At 40.2% G+C, this 21464-nt stretch overlaps 1 protein-coding gene across 11 annotated transcripts in view; it reads left to right on the top strand.

Moving 5' to 3' along the window:
- The window catches only part of PHACTR4 (phosphatase and actin regulator 4), a 116709-nt gene that overhangs the window by 36434 nt on the left and 58811 nt on the right, over positions 1–21464 (top strand). For 5 of the 11 annotated variants that reach the window (XM_060140848.1, XM_060140843.1, XM_060140849.1 and 2 more), the window contains exon 2: positions 4186–4239. In XM_060140848.1, coding sequence (XP_059996831.1) covers positions 4224–4239 — 16 coding nt within the window. In that variant the 5' untranslated portion in view covers positions 4186–4223. Of the gene's footprint in view, positions 1–3724; positions 3789–4185; positions 4240–21464 lie in introns of those variants that run through there. The other 6 variants (XM_060140839.1, XM_060140847.1, XM_060140842.1 and 3 more) reach the window with 4 other exon arrangements.

The raw sequence follows: 21464 nt of genomic DNA, 5'->3' as shown, positions 1-21464 counted from the left end.
TACTGGACCTATAAAAATTTTACTGATGAATGGGTGCCTGAATCTCTGTAGCATTTATCTTTCACCCTCTGGAGTCCACGTGTTCTGTCAAGGCCTTCAGTGTGCTATCCACCTCCTGTTCATCTGGCCCAATTAGCGTGATGTTATTAATATAGTAGGTCAGTGTGATATTCTACAAGAAGTCTATATTATCATAAGACTATATTACATGAGACAGTAGCAAAATTGACATGGTCCTGTAAAAGTATGCTATAATCCATTCCATGTGAATGTGAATTGTTTCTGATCCTACTTTCTTGACGGGATAAGAGAAAAAGAACTTATTCCTTCTATCTTTGACAGTGTACTATGCTCCTGGGGCTGTGTTAATTGGCTCTAGCAAAGATACGACATCTGGCACGGCAGCTGCAGTTGTGGCTACTATTAGATTGAGTTTGTGGTAATCTACCTTCCTCCAGGATTTATCTGGTTTCTGCCGGGACCACACTGGTAAATCCTGCATCCTCTGGGGGTGTAGCACTAATTTCTGCCATCTCCCCTCCCTTGCCCCCAGAATACAATATTGTTTTCTTTTGTGTTTATTATCTTGGAAGGTGGGATGGGGCACCCACCTTTAGAGGCTTCCTTCCACTTGGCCTTCTCCAGTATAACTCCTATCCCATAGGCCAAGGACTCACTAACTTCCAGGTATGTCTATTTCAATTATACATTCAGGGTCCAGGGAAGTGACCACCAGGATGGTTCACACACCCAGTGGGCCCATCGTGAACTGGATCTTGGCCAGGGCTCAGTTTATTTCCTGGTCCTCATAAGTCCATGATTATACTTCCAGACTCCAGGTGTCAATGTCAACCTGTCCTTAAAATGTTAGCATTCCCGTTTACGCAGTTTACTGTTACCTGAGTAAATGACCGTAGACAGAGCTGACTACATAATTTGCATGCTGAATACACCTGGATTGAGAGTGGGCGAGGGAAATTGCCCACCAAAAGTACGTGGCACTCCTAGCCCAGGCAGGGAAAGGATGGCCAGCTGGGACCAGAGGGAGTGGCCAAGAGGCCGCTCCTGGGAAGACAGGAAGAGGTGGACTGTGTGTGAGCTGAGGCTTCAAGCCCCCAGCACATGCTTCATTTTCCCCCTCAGATTTCACTTATGGAGCAGAAATTCATAGATAAAATTATTAAGAATTTTAATACAGTGACTGCAGAGCATTAAACTTCAAGTGCAGGGACCTTCTGAGTATGGAGTCCATAAGACCTATAGTATATGGGTCTCTTAGGCCATAGGTTTCTCAGGGAATTGTTATACTTGCTTTGGTGTTGCAGGTTCTTTTCTCTTGGGTACCTGGCCTCCTTCAGTCGAAGGGGTCAGGATCTGAAACTGGCTCATGTTCAGACACTGGGCATGGATTCTGATATTTTTTTATTGAGGGGACTGACCTCAGCATCCAGATCTTCCATCCCTGATTTCTTTTGATGTTACAGATGGAGAAGTGCTCTTATTAGCTGCTTGTCTATTTTGCTTCATAAATACACCATGCTTTATTAACTATCTCTACAAATCTGTGAGTTGGATTCCTTTGACTGCCACTCTGACTTTGCTGATCTTTATAGTAAGTGTCTCCATCTGGCTTCAATCATTAAGTACCATGGCCTGGTCTCCTTTGTTTTAGGGTCCTATCATCACCGTTGCTATCAGTGGCATTAGGGGTTTTTTTTGTTTTATACATCTTTTTCTTTTTTTGGTTGTGTTGGGTCTTCATTGCTGCGCGCGGGCTTTCTCCAGTTGCGGCGAGCGGGGGCTGCTCTTCGTTACGGTACACTGGCTTCTCATTGCAGTGGCTTCTCTCGTTGCGGAGCATGGGCTCTAGGTGCGTGGGCTTCAGTAGTTGTGGCACGTGGGCTCAGTAGTTGTGGCTCGGGGGCTACAGAGCACAGGCTCAGTAGCTGTGGCGCATGGGCTTAGTTGCTCTGTGGCATGTGGGATCTTCCCAGACCAGGGATCGAAGCCGTGTCCCCTGCATTGGCAGGCGGATTCTTAATCACTGCACCACCAGGGAAGTCCCAGTGGCATTAGTTTTATAACAAATTCTCTATGGAGAACAGCTTTTAAACTTCTTAATGATGCTGGTGCCCCTCTCACCAGCACATTCCTTATAGTATCCTCCCAGCCATTTCGAGGAACATAATACTTTTTTCTGACCACTTCAGCAAGCCAACTTCACTAAGTGAGCCTTTTAATCCCTTCCTCCCCTGTCTGCCACTGCAGTTTTGTCATTGCTACTTATCATGGGCCGTGACTTTTCCAGCTTTTAGGAACCATCCTAGTGATAAGTTCATACCATATTCTGAGGTTTTTGCCAGGGTGTTAAATCCTGTATCTTCGGAGAGTGATCAGTAACTTTATGTTCTGGTTCTGATGTTCAAGCACCCTCAGAATTCACATTTGCTCTCACTTAGCCCCTGCCAGTACATACTGGCTAAGTCTTGCAGCTCCCTTGGGTTATAATTCCTTTGTGACCTTATCAGGCACAAAATATCTGGGCTGGGTTATGCCCTGACCTACTACAAGTTAGGAGGCATGGAGGTGGCAGATCCTGAGGGGACATTGTTTACTGAACAGGGTGGGGAGGCCTCTGCATTATCTTCAAGTGCGGGAAGAGTGCCAGCTCTTACAGAGAGGGTGAGCCAGTTTCGCAGTTTCAAGGGCACTACTGCATTCAAGATATTGGAGGGGCATCAACTCAGTTGTCTCCATCGCATGTATGAGGGTCTCGTTCTTTCCCAGTCAGGGGCCTGGCGTGGCATAGCATACCTCCCTTGGCTGAGAGTTAACCTTCCTTGGTGCTCGGCTACTCTGTTGATTAACTCTTGGGCCTGGTCTCCAGCTTTTTCTCTCCTCCTGCTGCCACAGAAAAGAGCCTCTTTATAAACTACCAGGAGGCCCTGGGGTGTTCATATTTGACTTTCTTTTTTTTAATTACTTATTGATGCTTACTTACTTACTTATTTAGGCTGCGCCACACAGCTTGTGGGATTTTAGTTCCCAACCAGGGATTGAACCCCGGCCCTTGCCAGTGAAAGCATGGAGTCCTGACCGCTGGACTGCCAGGGAATTCCCCATATTTGACTTTCAGTTGACTGTTAATCACTCTTAGCTTTTTGTTATCTTCTTCTAGAGCATCAGTTAAGTTTAGTAATAGCCGTTCAATTCCATTGTCATTATAGTTATTTCCCCCTTACTCTTCAAGTACCTCATCAATCCAATCAACTAGATCATTCTGTCCATAGATAGATCATCATTATTCACCACTAGTGAAAGTTTAAGAATTGTACCAGCACCTTGTGCCAGGGATTATCTGGTTACCTACCACCACCAGTGGGGTCCTCAGTGCTATCTAGTCTGTGAGCGATTCAACTCCAAAACCCCTTCACAGTCCTAATTTTCTCAGATCACTGCCAGCCCCCACTGTTAATAGGTTATATTCTCTGAAAAGCAGACTCTGAATTGGAGTTTAGTATTCAAATTGTTAACTAAGGAGTGCCCTTGGGATCAAAACTATGAAAGAGATAAAAAAGCAGGATTGGGCAGATTCGATCCTTGTTTTGATTAAGAGTGAGGGAGGTTGAATATCTATACTTATTCGACTTTTTTCAAAATTTTTTTGTTTTATTTTAATACTTGAGCATTCTTAACTTACTGAACTACTTTCTACTTTCTTCAGGCAAAACCAATTCCTTCATTCTATGATATCCTCATATGCTTTCCCAGATGTTTATGTGAGTTTTGTGAGTTTTGTTCGTTTGGGGTTTTTTTTGCCTAAAAGTTTGGCTTTTTGCTGCTCTCTCTCCTTCCCTCCCTTCTTCCCTCTCCCCTTCCCCACCCCTCCCTTTTTCCCTTTGTCCCCCCTCCCTAAAAAATAAAAAAAAATTTTTTTAACTTGCTTTTTTCCTTACACTCCAGTAAATTCAAGATGGAGATTGGAAAGGGAACTTATATCTGTACCTCAACCCCCTTAAAATAAATCCCAGTTGGCAATGTTCTCACTTAATAAGTTGTACATTTCTATAATGTTCTAGTTTTAAACTATGATCAGTTATACTGAATTGGGTTTATTTTTTAAGAAATATAAAAGGTGATGGATTTTATGTTTTAAGTATATCATTTACTTTTTTCTCTTTTTAGAAACTATATACCACCTCCCTAAACTGGTTAATAGTGGCATGGAAGATCCATTTGGTGAGTATCACCTACATTTTTCTTAGTAAATGATATTTGTGTTTTATCCTTACCTCCATTAAAGCTTTGAGAATAAATTGATTTTTTTTCATGTTTAGTGTGCTAAGCTCTCTAGTTTATCAGTTCTCAAACTTTTTGGCCTCAGGATCCCTTTATACTCTGAAGTATAATTGAGGACCCCAAAGAGCTTTGTTTGTATGATTTATATCTATTGATATTTACTATATTACAAATTAAAATAGACATTTAAAGATATTAATTCATTTCAAAATAACATTAATAAACCCATTATATGTTACATAAATAAAATTTTTTAATGAAAAATAACTCCCCAAATAAAAAAGAGTAACAAGAAGAGTGGCATTGTTTTACATTTTGCAAATCTCTTTAATGTCTGGTTTAATAGAAGACAGCTGGATTCACATATCTGCTTCTGCATTTAATCTGTTTTGTTATCACATACCCTGTAGACTCTGGAGAATTGACTGATTGGAGCTAATGAGAGTGAAAAGGCAAATAACACTTTTGTAATATAAAAAGTAATTCTGACATTGCTATGCATCATCTCTAGTAGTTCCTAGACCACACTTTGAGACCTAATGCTCTAGAATGTTAGTTACTTCAAATACAGCAAAGAACCAGTTGGCAAGTTAAAATAATAAGTTTTAAATTCTGTAACAACATGGTTAAGGGAGTATAAATCTAGATACACAAAGGTTTTGTATCTACCTTTTTGACTAAAAAGTCAGTCACTGTGTATTGAACTCTGTTTTCCTATTGACTGCAGTTTCAAAGAGCGATATGGTCTGAGATAGTTAGTAGGCCATTTTGAACACTTGTGCCTTGGGGTGTTTATTGAAGCTTTTTGAAAATTATTGATGTTTCTTTAGTATCTGTAGAGTTATATCCGTGCTTTAAAAAGTTTCTCTGTAGGAGAGAAATGGTATTTCTACCATGTTTTAAAATTCTCTAAGATGAGACATCTTAGCTGCTTTCCAGGCTTTTATTTTATTTTTTATCATTGTGTTCTGAATCCACAGCATTTTATTTATTTATTTATTTATTTTTGGCTGCGTTGGGTCTTCATTGCTGTGCACAGGCTTTCTCTAGTTGCGGTGAGTGGGGGCTAGTTGCAGTGCATAGGCTTCTCATTGCGGTGGCTTCTCTTGTTGCGGAGCACAGGCTCTAGGCACGTGGGCTTCAGTAGTCATGGTGCACGGGCTTAGTTGCTCCGCGGCATGTGGGATCTTCCCAGGCCAGGGATTGAACCCGTGTCCGCTGCATTGGCAGGCGGATTCCTAACCACTGCGCCACCAGGGAAGTCCCCAGGCTTTTAAACTATTAAGCTACTCACCTTGCCTACATGTTATTGGAAATGCTTTTAAAAATTTTTCCTGTGGTCATCTAGAAAGCCCTTTAGGGGAAAAATTCACAATTCCAGTGTCATTGCTGTACAGCTTCATTAGAATTGTTGAACCACAGCTGAAACAAGCCTTCTATTACTTTTTAGTTCCCCCCGATACGATTTAGAATTTTAAAAGTAAAGGTGGTGTGTAAAAACTTAAGAAGGCGCCTTTCCATTATCTTAAGTTGCAGGAAACTTTGTAGTTTTTTAGGTTTAACACATTGTATATCCTTAAATTTACATTAATCACTATGCTAATGAGTATGTAAAACATTCTTGTACATTGATGCATATTGTACCTCCCACAATTAAAAGCGTAACAGCCAAAAAAAAAACAAACCCACATATTATACACTTGGAAGACTAGTTAGGACGTACTTCCCACTTTATATGCATCAGCAAAAAAAAAAGCAACCAGAGAAAGTTTTCCTTGTTAATAACCTCATTATGCTAGAGGCAGGTTTTGTTTTTGTTTTTTTAAAAGATAGGTACTTTTATTTTTTTTATTTATTATTATTTTGTTTTTGGCTGCGTTGGGTCTTCGTTGCTGCGCGCGGGCTTTCTCTAGTTGTGGTGAGGAGGGGGGCTACTCTTTGTTGCAGTGCACTGGGCTTCTCACTGTGGTGGCTTCTCTTGTGGAGCAAGGGCTCCAGGCATGCAGGCTTCAGTAGTTGTGGTGCATGGGCTTAGTTGCTCCGCGGCATGTGGGATCTTCCCGGACCAGGGATCAAAGTCGTGTCCCCTGCATTGGCGGGTGGATTCTTAACCACTGCGCCACCATGGAAGTCCCAAGGGGCAGGTTTTTTTTTTTTTTTTTTTTTTTGTGGTACGCGGGCCTCTCACAGTTGTGGCCTCTCCCGTTGCGGAGCACAGGCTCCGGACGCGCAGGCTCAGCAGCCATGGCTTACGGGCCCAGCCGCTCCGCGGCATGTGGGGTCTTCCCAGACTGGGGCACGAACCCGTGTCCCCATCGGCAGGCGGACTCTCAACCACTGCGCCACCAGGGAAGCCCAAGAGGCAGGTTTTGATTCGAGCATTTTGTGCTTCTTCACCAAATGGGGAAAAGTCTGAATCTCATTTTATGGCAGTGTAACTTGAAGTAGTAGTGTAAAAAAGGTTCCAAGTTTATATTCTACTCATGCACAGTTACTGTAGATGACTGAAATTAGGCTCTTTGGGCACCTGGTACAAGTAAGTAATCAGATAGCTCAGATTAATAGCTTGTTGTCTTGCTTTGAAAAGACTGTTGTTGAAAACCTTGCCAGATCAGAATTTCTCCTCTGATTTTAATGACCCTAAATGGCTTCTTTAGGAGTTTGGCTTTTTTCACCCTGTAGTGTACCTTGCATCTAGCTCATCAGTGAAATCCTTATTTTGAACACTAGAGGGCAGTCAGTACGTTATTCATAAATTTGCAGTTTCTTTACAAATTAATTCTTAAGGGCGTTATTTATGAACAATTTGATGAATCGAGTTGATATAGTTGCCTGGTGACAAATCCTAAAGAACATGTTCATATGATAAACTAGCGTAACGTACGACAACTCCAAAGGCTTTTATGGGAAACATTTTTTTTTCTGCTGAGTGACCTCCTTACCTCACCTAACTTAAACATAACTTAAATGGAATTTAATCTAATTAATTAAACTTATTATTAAGCTAATTAAATTCAACTTAAATTAAATTTAAATATAATTTAAATTTACTAGAGAATACCAAAGGGAAAGTTGCTATGGAAGTTATAGTTGGCTAGTAGTCAGTTGAAATATAAATTAATATGTGCTTTTGATCACTAATATGAGAAAAGGTTTGTCTTCTGTGCTAGTGAGAGGATTTTTTCCTCTTATACTTTTATTTATTTATTTATTTATTATTTTTGGCTGCATTGGGTCTTTGTTGCTGTGCACGGGCTTTCTCTAGTTGCTGTGAGCGGGGGCTGCTCTTTGTTGCGGTACGCAGGCTTCTCATTGCGGTGGCTTCTCTTGTTGCAGAGCACGGGCTCTAGGCGCGCGGGCTTCAGTAGTTGCAGCACGGTGGGCTCAGTAGTTGTGGCTCTTGGGCTCTAGAGCGCAGGCTTAGTAGTTGTGGCGCACAGGCTTAGTTGCTCCACGGCATGTGGGATCTTCCCAGACCAGGGCTCGAACCCGTGTCCTCTGCACTGGCGGGCGGATTCTTAACCACTGCGCCACCAGGGAAGCCCTTATACTTTATTTTTATTTTTTTAATTTAATTTGGTTATATTCCCTGTGTTGTACAATATATCCTTGTAGCTTATTTTATGCATAATAGTTTGTAGGGTTTTTTTTTTAATTGCTCACAAAACATACATATGATAAGAATCTGGTTTATTGAGTTATGGTCCACTCAGTGCCATTTGAAAAGGAAAAGAATTCTGAATGTAAAAACATTTGTTTCTAAGAAGATGGAGCCCCTGGAAGATGGTTGAGAATTTTGTTACAGTTAGGTTAACTAACAGTTATCTAGATACATTGGAAAAGAATTATTTGTTGCATTCTGAAAATTAAAGTGAGATTTTTACCCATCACATTCTAGTGGGACAGACCTAAGGCCTCTAGGACCTTTCTTACATGGACAGATGTTTACACATTTTATTATATAATATTCTAAAATCACATTTGTTAATGCCACCACTGATCTCACCAGAAAAGTCTTTAAATATTGGGAAGTTGGCAGGCTCACTCTAGTGGATATGTTTTCCAAAATTAGAATTTTCTCTTGAAAGCTTGACATATATCACTGGCAACAAGTACTGTCAGTTTTATTTGTAGTGACAAGCTCCATTCATTTTTGAGAAAATATCTGTGAAATATCTAAGCTTGAACAAAATGGTTTGTCATTCAGTCTTTCCAGTAAAAGCGGTACTTCATGAAACAAACTGGCCAGTTCAGCTTGCAGCTCAATTACACAGGTGCCTTAACTGAAGGTAACCATTGTACTTACCATTTCATCATGCAAAATAGTAAAAAGACACATAGAGGGCTTGAGATTCATTAAAACTAAGAATAGTTTTTACGGCTTTATCAAGGATATTCTTAAATTGGCATTATTTTTAACTGTAATTATGTAGTGGTGAAGATTATGCGTCCTACTACAGTTTGGTGCTACTGCCTTGATATGTGTGAAGGTGCCAGCAGTTTTGCTCACCATTGCTTTTGTACCCTTAGTACCAGTGTCAACATGATGAAAAAGGCAACTAATTCTTTAGTATTATTAAGTATATCATTGTACCTCTAGGGTCCTGAAAGGATCTTGGGGGATACCCAGACATCAGTGGACCATACCTGCTTCAGTTTCCTAATTTTCAGAGTCTCTTCTGTGGAAGTCATGGACAGAGTCAAGACTTAGTCCTGGAAATTGTTTTGGGCAGGGCTTCAATCTTGGACACTTGGCAGAAGTATGGTCAGAGAGAGTGAGCTGCTCTGTGGTCTCTCCTAAGTTGATCATGACCTACCTGAAGCTTTTAGGAATAAGTTAAAGAACACTTCTGTGGGTGAAATGAGTGTTCTGAGCTCATTAGGCAGCTCAGTATTTTGAGAAGAAATTCACCAGCATTTAGTCAAGATGAGCTCACCTGGGCACTATCTTCTTATCTTTAAAAAGAGAGTAAATGGCAGCAGTGACAATAGCCTTTAGTATGTCTGTTGAGTCACACTGCTCCAATATGGACAGGTGTCTCCCTGTGTGTGGTACACAGCTGTCATCCTGGGGTATTCTTATTCACCTGGGAACTCTGCTTCTCTCCTGTGTTGGCTCTTTTGTTTCCTAAATCCCATGTCTTCTGTTTTCTTTCTTTTTTTTTAATATTTATTTATTTATTTATTTATTTATGGCTCCGTCAGGTCTTATTTGTGGCGCTTGGGCTTAGTTGCCCCACAGCATGTGGGATCTTAGTTCCCTGACCAGGGACAAACCTGCGTCCCCTGCTTTGGAAGGTGGATTCCTAACCACTGAACCACCAGGGAACTCCCTCTTCTTTCTTGATTGCCAATAGCTGCTTGATGATGGACTCCTGAAATAGTTCTCTAATTTTCATCTCTTTTTTTCTTTAGCTCTACCTCCTGAAAGATTTCTTTATCTTTATATTCTATTAAATTTTTCTTTTCAGGCTTCCCTGGTGGCGCGGTGGTTGAGAGTCCGCCTGCCCATGCAGGGGCCACGGGTTCATGCCCCAGTCTGGGAAGATCCCACATGCCGTGGAGCGGCTGGGCCTGTGAGCCATGGCCGCTGAGCCTGCGCGTCCGGAGCCTGAGCTCCGCAACGGGAGAGGCCACAACAGTGAGAGGCCCGCGTACGGCAAAAAAAAAAAAATTCTTTTCTACTATTATGTTTTTTAATTTCTAGGAGTTCTTTTTTTTTTAAGATTTTTTTTTGATGTGGACCATTTTTAAAGTCTTTATTGAATTTGTTACAATATTGCTTCTGCTTTATGTTTTGGTTTTTTAGCCTCAAGGCCACTTCTGATCTTAGCTCCCTGACCAGGGATCGAACCCACACCCCCTGCATTGGAAGGCGAAGTCTTAACCACTGGACCGCCAGGGAAGTCCCTAGGAGGTCTTTTTTATTCTCTGAATACTTCTTTCATAATATTCTTTATTGTTTCAACAGATTTACTTTGCCCTGCATAGGCTCTTTTCCCCCAAAGTTGTTTTCCTTTGTTTGTTTTGATCTCTCTTATTTAAGAGTTTTCCTCTGAAGTCTAGTAATAATTAGCTGTCTGCTTGTGATTAAGAGTGGTGAGCTTTAAATTAGAAGCTTTAAATGCATAGGCTGGTTGCCTTTGGGCCTTACTATAGTGTGAGCTTCTTGTCCCTATTGTTGAGGAACATGTCTGTTATCAGTATCAGGGTTCAAGGGGCGGAGTCTTCTCATCACTGGATGGTAAAGGGTGATGAAGACTGGGAGGGTTGCTGCATTCAGTATTCACTATGTTCACTCAATTCCCCTCAGTTTTTCATGCTCTGTTCCCACCGTCAACCGCCTTTTGAGTCCCCCAGTCCAGAGACCATTTGTTTCATCCCTTCCAGAAAACAGGCCTCCAGAATTCTGCCAGGGTTGGTATGGGACAGACATTCAAGGTCATGGAGTGGGGAAGGTGGTAAAGGAATCAAACAGCTTTTACCCTGATTCTCCTTATTTTATTCCCTTTCCTTTCAAAGGGACCTGGTAGAATACAGTGGAAGTATTCATTGTTAATTTATATTGGTATAAGCTACTAGTTTTCTTTTTTAAAGTAAGAGCTACACTGTACATAAGTGCTGGGGGAAGACAGGGTCCAGAGAAAATACGTATACATTTTAAGCTACTGTGATGCTTCATACCCCGCTACTTTTAAAAATGGCTTATTCCTGCTTCTGCTTTCTTCCTCCCTTCTCAAATGTTTATGGGTTAACAGCCATTCTCTCTGTAGCACACCCAGGAAAAGGGACTGAAACCCTGGCATATGAAACTTCTTCTAAAAGGTTTTTTGGGGTAGGAGAGGATCTGTATATACTAAATTGCCTTCTCAAAATGTTTTAAATTTTCTAACAACTTCATTAAGTTTCTATATACCCTCCCTTCCACAGAAGAGAGCACAGTTTGTTGAAAAAAAAGTTTTTGGTTGTGTTTGATGAAATAATTATTTAATGAGATAGATTGTTGTTGTGAAGCCTGAATTTCAAGCTAGGTGCAAAGGCTTTATTCATATGCATGGTATTCTGGGAACAGATTAAACAGATTAAACAAGGTAATATCACCTTTAGATTAGAATTTGTATCACATAGGAAATATGAGAATCAGTTTGTTGAAGTGGAAAACAGAAACCATATCCTAAACAAATAAAGTCAATTGTTTTCTTCCTATTCTGAATCTGAATTTATAAATCATTATTATGTTTTAAAGGGGGTTTTCCTAACCTTTCAAGGACATTTGTTAAGGAACCATGCTCAAGACTAATGCATTTCACTTAAGTTCACGGGAAAATTTTTTGTGATGTTATCATGTTATTAGTACTTGAAGCTCAAAATATGCTAATAACACAGCCCTTCCCTCCCTTCTCTTTAAGAATGAAGGCAAAATATGAACTTAATTAGTTTTGAGATTCTTAAGGTGTAGGAGATAAATTCCTCTGGAATTAAACAATGCCAAAAATGATGTTACTTCTATTTTTTTCCCTGTGGTGTTCAATAGAAATTTAATATAGCATTATTATATGTATATTAAATATCTTCTGTCATCTTATTTTCTGATAAGAGTATAACTTATGAAGGGCAAGATCTTTTTACTGTTATATCCTACTGCTTAATAGTAGGCAATATTTGTATGTATTTCTTATAGTGGTTTTAAATTTTCAGCATAAGATAGAATTAACAATCTTAAGGGAAATAGAGTGCATAGAACACCAGTTTATAGTAGAACACTATGAACTTTAATAACACAGATGCTCTATAATTATTTTTTTCTGTCAATAGGAAAAGATGAGCCATCTTTGTAGTCATGCAAGCCTGAAAAGTAGTGATGCTGACATTCTGGACCATCTCCCATATCGTCTCACCACTTTTCATCACTTCTGATTGCTACTTACTCCCTAGAAAATCATAGAAAGTATGATAGGTGGACTAAATGTGTAGATGATTTTCCATCTGAATTTATTTCTGCATACTGAGCCCTTCATCAATGTGTCTTGGACAGGGTTTTCCATGGTGGTCCAGGGGTTAAGACTCACGCTCCCAATGCAGGGGGCTGGGGTTCAAGCCCTGGTCAGGGAACTAGATCCTGCATGCATGCCGCAACTAAGACCCAGCACAGCCAAAATAAATAAATAAATATATATATTTTTTTAAATGTGTCTTGGACACTACATAGGCAATGATTGTAAGAATGAAAATTAAAAGGGAGGGATAGTGGGAATTCCCTGGTGGCCCAGTGGTTAGGACTCTGAGCTTTTGCTACCATAGGCCTGAGTTCAATCCCTGGTCAGAGAACTAAGTAAGATACCCAGTAGCTGCGCAGCACGGCAAAAAAAAGAAAAAAAAAAAAAAAAGGAAGGATAGAAGGTTTTCACTTATCATTTTGTATCTTCCTGTGTGGTTTGCATTTTCATCTATATACATATATTACTTTTGGTTTTTTAAATGTAAAAAGGGATTTTATCTGGATTGTAGGGTTATGGGTGTTTTAGTTCCTTCTTTGTATTCCTCAGTGTCAAAAATTAAAATATGTAAAATTATTTCTTAAAGGAGGTAAAAGAATAAAAGGGTATTGTTAAAGGGTATTAAAGACTATCATGGTCATTCTACATTCACAGCTTACCTGCTACACCTAAAATTACCACTTTACATCTCTACTTAATAACGTGTCCTTTTAAATATATATATGTTTTATTCTTCCTATGAACTGTCAATAGATTCAGCCTACCCTACCAAACTCCATCATAGTTGACTTGTTGCTCATCCATTCATTTGTTCACTAAACACTAAGCAAAATCAACAAAGCAGTATATCCTAACAGTTAAGCCCTCAGGCTCTGGAGTAAGCAAACTTGGTTTCAGATCCCAGTTCTGCCACTTTGTGGCTGTGTCCTTTTGGGCAAGACAGTTACTCTCTAATCTTAAGTTTATCCCTAAAGTACGGATATGAATTTTACCTTTCCCACAAGGTTGCTATAAAAATTAAATGGGGACTTCCCTGGTGGCACAGTGGTTAAGAATCTGCCTGCTTGGGACTTCCCTGGTGGCACAGTGGTTGAGAATCGGCCTGCAAATGCAGGGGACACGGGTTCGAGCCCTGGTCCAGGAAATCCCACATGCCGTGGAGCAACTAAGCCCGTGCACCACAACTACTGAGCCTGCACTCTAGAGCCCGCGTGCCACAACTACTGAAGCCCGCATGCCTAGAACCTGAGCTCTGCAACAAGAGAAGCCACCGCAATGAGAAGCCCATGCACCACAACGAAGAGTAGCCCTCGCTCACCTCAACTAGAGAAAGCCCACATGCAGCAACGAAGACCCAACAACAAAGACCCAATGCAGCCATAAATAAATAAATAAATAAAATTTTAAAAAGGAAAAAAAAAGAATGTGCTTGCCATGCAGGGGATACGGGTTTGAGCCCTGGTCTGGGAAGATCCCACGTGCTGCGGAGCACCTAAGCCTGTGTGCCACAAATACTGAGCCTGTGCTCTAGAGCCCGCGAGCCACAACTACTGAAGCCTGCACACCTAAAGCCCGTGCTCCATAACAAGAGAAGCCACCGCAATGAGAACACACCACAACGAAGAGTAGCCCCTGCTCGCCACAACTAAAGCCCGCATGCAGCAATGAAGACCTGATGCAGCCAAAAATAAATAAATAAATAAATTTTTATTAAAAAGAATTAAATGAATTAGTACTTATAATGTGCTTAGCATTGTAACCACATAGTGAACATACAGTAGCTGTAATATTGTTATTAATTATGATCACTAGTAAGATGTAATCTCTGTTCTTATGGAGCTTTTGGTCTGTGTTAAGCAGTTGCAAGGTGCTCCTTAGAATTCCTTTTTTAAAAAAATAAGTCAGGTTAATTGAGATACAATTTATATACAATAAAATTTACCCTTTTTAAGTATATAATAGTTCTTTTTTTTGACAAACACGTAAAATCATGTAACTACCACCGCAATCAAGATGAAGAGTACTTCCTTCCATACCAAAATTTCCCTGCTTACCTTTTGTAGTCAGAATTATACAATATGCAGCCTTTCTTTTTTCTTTTTTCTTTTTTTTTTTGCGGTACACGGGCCTCTCACTGTTGTGGCCTCTCCCGCTGCAGAGCACAGGCTCCGGACACTCAGGCTCAGCGGCCATGGCTCACGGGCCCAGCCACTCCGCGGCATGTGGGATCTTCCCGGACCGGGGCACGAACCCATGTTCCCTGCATCAGCAGGCGGACTCTCAACCACTGCGCCACCAGGGAAGCCCCAATATGTAGCCTTTTGTCTGATTTTTCACTTAGCATAAAGCTGTCAAGATTCATACATGTTGTTGCATGTATCAGTAGTTCATTCCTTTCATGGCTTTTTTTTCATATTTTTTTTGGTTTTATTTTTTAGTAGATCTTTATTGGAGTATAATTGCTTCACAATACTGTGTTAGTTTCTGTTGCACAACAAAGCGAATCAGCCATATGCATACAGATGTCCCCATATCCCCTCCCTCTTGAGTCTCCCTCCCATCCTCCCTATCCCACCCCCTAGGTCATCGCAAAGCACCGAGCCGATCTCCCTGTGCTGTGCTGCTGCTTTCCACCAGCCAACTATTCTACATTCGGTAGTGTATATATGTTGATGCTACTCTCACTTCGCCCCAGCTTCCCCCTCCCACCCCATGTCCTCAAGTCCATTTTATATGTCTACCTCTTTATTCCTGCCCTGCAACTAGGTTCATCAGTACCATTTTTTTTTTTTTTAGATTCCATATATATGTGTTAGCATACGGTATTTGTTTTTCTCTTTCTGACTTACTTCACTCTGTATGACAGACTCTAGGTCCATCCACCTCACTACAAATAACTCAATTTCATTTCTTTTTATGGCTGAGTAATATTCTATTGTATATATGTGCCACATCTTTATCCATTCATCTGTCGATGAACATTTAGGTTAGTTCCATGTCCTGGCTATTGAAAATAGTGCTGCAATGTACATTGTGGTACATGTCTCTCTTTTTTTTTAATTTATTTATTTTATTTATTGATTTTTGGCTGTGTTGGGTCTTCATTGTTATGCACAAGCTTTCTCTAGTTGCAGCGAGTGGGGGCTACTCTTCGTTGTGGTGCACAGGCTTCTCATTGCAGTGGCTTCTCTTTCTGCAGAGCACTGGCTCTAGGCACGCGGGCTCAGTAGTTGTGGCTCACGGGCTCTAGAGCGCAGGCTCAGTAGCTGTGGCACACGGACTTAGTTGCTCCACAGCATGTGGGATCTTCCCGGACCAGGCAGGGCTCGAACCCGTGTCCCCTGCATTGGCAGGCAGATTCTTAACCACTGTGCCACCAGGGAAGCCCTACATGTCTCTTTTTGAATTATGGTTTTCTCAGGGTATGTGCCCAGTAGTGGGATTGCTGGGTCATACGGTAGTTCTATTTTTAGTTTTTTAAGGAACCTCCATACTGTTTTCCATAGTGGTTCTATCAATTTACATTCCCACCAACAGTGCAGGAGGGTTCCCTTTTCACCACACCCTTTCCAGCATTTATTGTTTCTAGATTTTTTGATAATGGCCATTCTGACCAGTGTGAAGTGATACCTCATTGTAGTTTTGATTTGCATTTCTCTAATAATTAGTGATGTTGAGCATCTTTTCATGTGCCTCTTGGCCATCTGTATGTCTTCCTTGGTGAAATGTCTATTTAGGTCTTCCTCCCATTTTTAAATTGGATTGTTTTTTTTTTTGATATTGAGCTCCATGAGCTGTTTGTATATTTTGGAGATTAATCCTTTGTCTGTTGTTTCATTTGCAAATATTTTCTCCCATCCTGAGGGTTGTCTTTTTGTCTTGTTTATGGTTTCCTTTGCTGTGCAAAAGCTTTTAAGTTTAATTTTCCATAATGTCATAAAGTTGGAATCATACAGTAGCTTTTTCATACGTAGCGGGTTTTTTTGTTTTTTTTTTTTTTACACGTGGGCCTCTCACTGTTGTGGCCTCTCCCGTTGCGGAGCACAGGCTCCGGACACGCAGGCTCAGCGGCCATGGCTCATGGGCCCAGCCGCTCCGCGGCATGTGGGATCTTCCCAGACCGGGGCACGAACCCGTGTCCCCTGCATCGGCAGGCAGACTCTCAACCGCTGCGCCACCAGGGAAGCCCCCATACGTAGCTTTTTCAGATTGACTTCTGTCACCTAGTAGTATGCATTTAAGGTTCCTCTTTTCGTGGCTTGATAGCTCTTTTCTTTTTAGCACTGAAAAATATTCCATTGTTTGGATGTATCATGGCTTATTTATCCTTTACCTACTGAAGAGCATCTTGGTTGCTTCCAAATTATGGCAGTTATGAATAAAGTTGCTATAAACATCTGTGTGTAGGTTTTGTGTGGATATAAGTTTTCAATTATTTGGGTAAATACCAAGGGTACAGTTGGAATGTATGGTAAGTGTATGTTTAGTTTTTTAAGAAACTGCCAGATTGTCTTCCTGAGTGGCTGTACTATTTGGTGTTCCCATCAGCAATGAATGAGAGCTCCTGTTGCTCCAGCATTTGGTGCTGTCAGTGTTTTGGATTTTGGCCATTCTAATAGGTGTATAGCGGTATCTCATTGTGGTTTTAATATGCAGTTTCCTCATGACTAATAATATTGAGTAACTTTTCATGTGTTTATTTGCCCTGCATATCTTTTCTCTGATGAAATGTCTGTTCAGATCTTGATCTTTTTAAAAATTGGCTTATTTTCTTATTATTGAGTTGTGAGAGTTTTTTTGTTTTTTTGCGGTATGCGGGCCTCTCACTGCTGTGGCCTCTCCCGCTGCGGAGCACAGGCTCCGGACGCGCAGGCTCAGCGGCCATGGCTCACGGGCCCAGCCGCTCCACAGCACGTGGGATCTTCCCGGACCGGGGCACGAACCCGTGTCCCCTGCATCGGCAGGCGGACTCTCAGCCACTGTGCCACCAGGGAAGCCCGTGAGAGTTTTTTACATGGTCCACATACAAGTTCTTTATAAGTGTTACTACACAAATGTTTTTTTCCCAGCCTGTGGTTTGTCTTATTAGCAGACGTTTTTAATCGATGAAGTCCATTTTTTTCTTTTTTGGTTAGTGTTCCTTATCTTCTAAGAAATCTTTGTTCAATTCAGGGTCAGAAAGATATTTTTGTTTTTCCTTCAAGATGTTTTATCTTTTTAGGTTTTACATTTAGGTCAATGATTCTTTTCGAGTTAACTTTTGTATATGGTATGAAGTTGAAAATATTCTCCTTTGTCCACTGCATACTTTTACACCTTTATTAATAAATTCCTGATTAAATAGGTAATTTTCTAGGGAAATATAATTTACTAAAGTGACTCAAGACATGAAAATCCCATATAGACTAACAGGCATGGTCGAAATGTTAAAATGTATCTAAGCCCAGTGAGTTGTTTTTTGTTTTTCTTTTTCTTTTTTTGGCTGTGTCGGGTCTTAGTTGCAGCACACGGGATCTTTGTTGAGGCATGTGCTATCCTTTGTTGCAGCACACGGGCTCTTCATTGTGGTGCATAGGCCTCTCTCTAGTTGTGGCAGCGGGTTTTCTCTCTCTAGTTGTGGCGCGCAGGCTCCAGGGTGCATGGGCTCTGTAGTTTGTGGCACATGGGCTCTCTTGTTGAGGTGCATGAGCTCAGTAGTTGTGGCATGTGGGCTTAGTTGCTCTGTGGCATGTGAGATCTTAGTTCCCTTACCAGGAATCAAACCCGTGTCCCCTGCATTGAAAGGTGGATTCTTTACCGCTGGACCACTAGGGAAGTCCCCCAGTGATTCTTATGGACAGTTTCATTAATTGTTTGAAGAAGCAAATAATTATAATGCTATATCACACACTGTAGAGAAAAAGAAAGTACACTCATTTATTTTATAAAATCTTGATAACTGAGAGCTGACAAAGATAGTGCAAAAAGAAAATTGAAATTTTTCCTATCTCGCTTAATGAATATAGTTGTAGAAAGTCTGTATAAAGTACTTGCAGATTAAATTCAACAAGTCATTATTATATTTTTTTCTGATTTCAAAAACAATACATATTTCCTCTGGAAAATATAAAGTGGTGTAAAGTAGAAAAATTTAAGTCACACTTGATCTTTCCACCCTGTGGTAACTACTGATAATATTTTGATATATTTACTTCCATGTTTTTTTCTAGAGCAGTTATCTATATAGTTATAGATAACTATATTACTATAGCTATATAGTTATTTTAACATACTGATTAGAACTGCTTTTTTCCCCATTGGATATGTCAGATCTCTCAGTATATTAAAAGAATATAACCAAGAGGAATTCTTTCAAGATCTAAGTATTATATTAAGGAAACTATAAATAATAACACATTAGTACATTGATAAGTCAAAAAAACAGGAGGAAAACGATATGCTTATCTCTACTGATCACAAAAATTTTTGATAAAGTTCAACTATTCCACTCAAAGCTTTTATTACACTAAGAATAGAATAATTTATTTTTATTCTAAAATATTTAAATAATAACAAGAACCTATATTTCTACTCAATTGATTTTAAAATTGGTAACATTAGGGCATATTTATAAAAGTTAGTTATAATCTCCTTTGACCACTACTCTCCAGTGACAACCCATAACATGAATGTTGTGTATATCCTTTTAGTTCATTTTTTTCTTTTATAATGTGCTTGCATAATCCTTTAATATGATAAAGAATAGCTATCTGAAACCAAGAGACACTAGCACACTTACCAGTGAAATACTGAAGAAATGTCCACTAGAGCAAGAACAAGACAAGAATGCCCACTGTTACTTTATTTAACATTATTTTGGGGGTTCTTAGTGCAGTAAGATGAGCAATCATTAGAGGTATGTTTCCAATAACAAACAATAAGTATATAGTTGTTGGCTAGTATTATTCTCTCTTCAGAAAAATATTCCCAAAAGGATCAACTGAAAAAGAATTCAGTAACATGGCTGATAAATACAAACTAAATGTTCAGAAATGAATCATTAAAATTTTTATATCTATTAGAATAAATTTTTTTTTTTTTTTTTTTGCGGTACGCGGGCCTCTCACTGTTGTGGCCTCTCCCGTTGCGGAACACAGGCTCCGGACGCGCAGGCTTAGCGGCCATGGTTCACGGGCCCAGCTGCTCTGCAGCACGTGGGATCCTCCCAGACCGGGGCACGAACCCATGTCCCCTGCAAAGGCAGGCGGACTCCCAACCACTGCGCCACCAGGGAAGCCCAAGAAAAGTACATAACTTATAAAACTAGAAATTTGCTATCATAGATAAGTAAATAAAGGCGTTACATCAAGAAATAAGAAAATTTATGAGTGTCCATCTACCCAATTTACTTAAAGAAATAACCTTGATAAACAGCAGTGTGCACAGCACAGTGTATTGGCATATTCAGATTTAAAAGTGTGTATTATTTTTATTAAAGAAAAGAAAACTTTAAAGTTCTTGAAATTTTTATGGTTTAATAGTAAGTGGTGAGTGGGACTTCCTTGCCGGTCCAGTGGTTAAGACTCTGCACTGTTGCAGGGGCCATGGGTTCAATTCCTGGTCGAGGAACTAAGATCCCGCAAGCCCCATGGCATGGCCAAAATAAAAATATAAATAAATGTTTTTCTTCAACTTTACTTCAAATTCAGGTTAAGTATGATCAGTGGGATCTAAAAGCTGGTAATAAAACTTATATGAACATTTCCCATTAGGCGGTGGACCATTAGTTTCAAAACAACCTCAGTGGTTGGCTTCTTGGCCCTCTAGAGTTCTATCATACTAAAAATGGCCTTTCATGATAGAGCTTTGACTTGATTCAAAGGCAGGATAGGTTTTACAAGATTGCAACATGAAACATCAGTGGAGTCCAAAACACGCACAGATGTGCACACACGTACACACCCCGTAATGGAGGCTTCCATTAAAAGAGGGGGATAGTAGTATAATGGACTATCTTGTGGAATGATGTTGATGGCCTTCAGTTCCTCATTGAAGATTTGTGTGTGTGTGTGTGCGTGTGTGTGTGTATGTGTTTAATATTTATTTATTCTGGCTGCATCAGATCTTAGTTGCGGCATGCAGGATCTTCGTTGTGGCATACAGGCTCTTAGGCATGGTTTGCAGTCTTCTTGGTTGCGGCATGCAGATTCTTAGCTGTGGCATGCAAACTCTTTAGTTGCGTCATGCGTGCAGGATCTAGTTCCCCGACCAGGGATCGAACCCAGGCCCCCTGCATTGGGAGTGCGGAGTCTTACCCAGTGGACCACCAGGGAAGTCCCAAAGAGTTGTGTTTTGTTTTTTCCTCATCAAACTAGTGTGTGTATCTCTTGGTAGCCAGAGTGATATCACATCAGATTGCAGTCTGTAGCTACAGCTTTCTTTTTTTTCACTGCATGAGAATATTAAATAAATACTACATTTTACTTGACTATTCAAACATTATAAAATTTCAGATTTAGGTTTCTTTTGATGATTGTGTATCTTCTGTTTTTCTTCTTTGATCTCCCAAAAGAATTTAAATGGTGTAAAGCAGATGGGTCTAGCAGCTTTATTTTGTCCATTTTACACCCCTCCCCCCACCCTAGGTCAGTCTTTTCCCTCTTCAGTATAGAGCTGGATAATCAAAGGGCTTGAATAGCAAGAACCCGTAAGAATTATGTCTTAAATAGTAAAGGAGAAAAGTGGCACCAAAGAAAAGACATTCTTGCTGGGGTGAAGCGCTTTGGTGTGTGCTTGTTACTTCTAGTTATAATCTCATAATGCATCCAGGGCCAGTAGCTTAACATTGGTTACAGTGAAGTCCAGTTGGTTTTGCTTGATAATTTATTGTCATACTCACTACATACCCTAACCAATCAAAAGGTGAAAAAGCGGATGGGTGGGTGATTGGCTGGCTGAGTGATTCATTAATTCATTTAATAAATTTTCCCAGGCACATTGCCCTAGCTGCCATGAAGGACAAAAAAAACAAACAAAAAAAAGAATAAGATATACTTTCACCAAATGACCCAACAATCCCACTACTGGGTATATACCTAGAGAAAACCATAATTTAAAAATACACGTGCACCCCAATGTTCATAGCAGCGCTGTTTACAATAGCTAGGACATGGAAGCAAGCTAAATGTC

This window comes from Lagenorhynchus albirostris, chromosome 2 (genome assembly GCF_949774975.1).
Source record: "Lagenorhynchus albirostris chromosome 2, mLagAlb1.1, whole genome shotgun sequence".
Lineage (NCBI taxonomy): Eukaryota > Metazoa > Chordata > Mammalia > Artiodactyla > Delphinidae > Lagenorhynchus > Lagenorhynchus albirostris.
The sequence above is the reverse complement of the archived record's forward strand: the minus strand, read 5'-3'. Positions and strand labels throughout refer to the sequence as shown.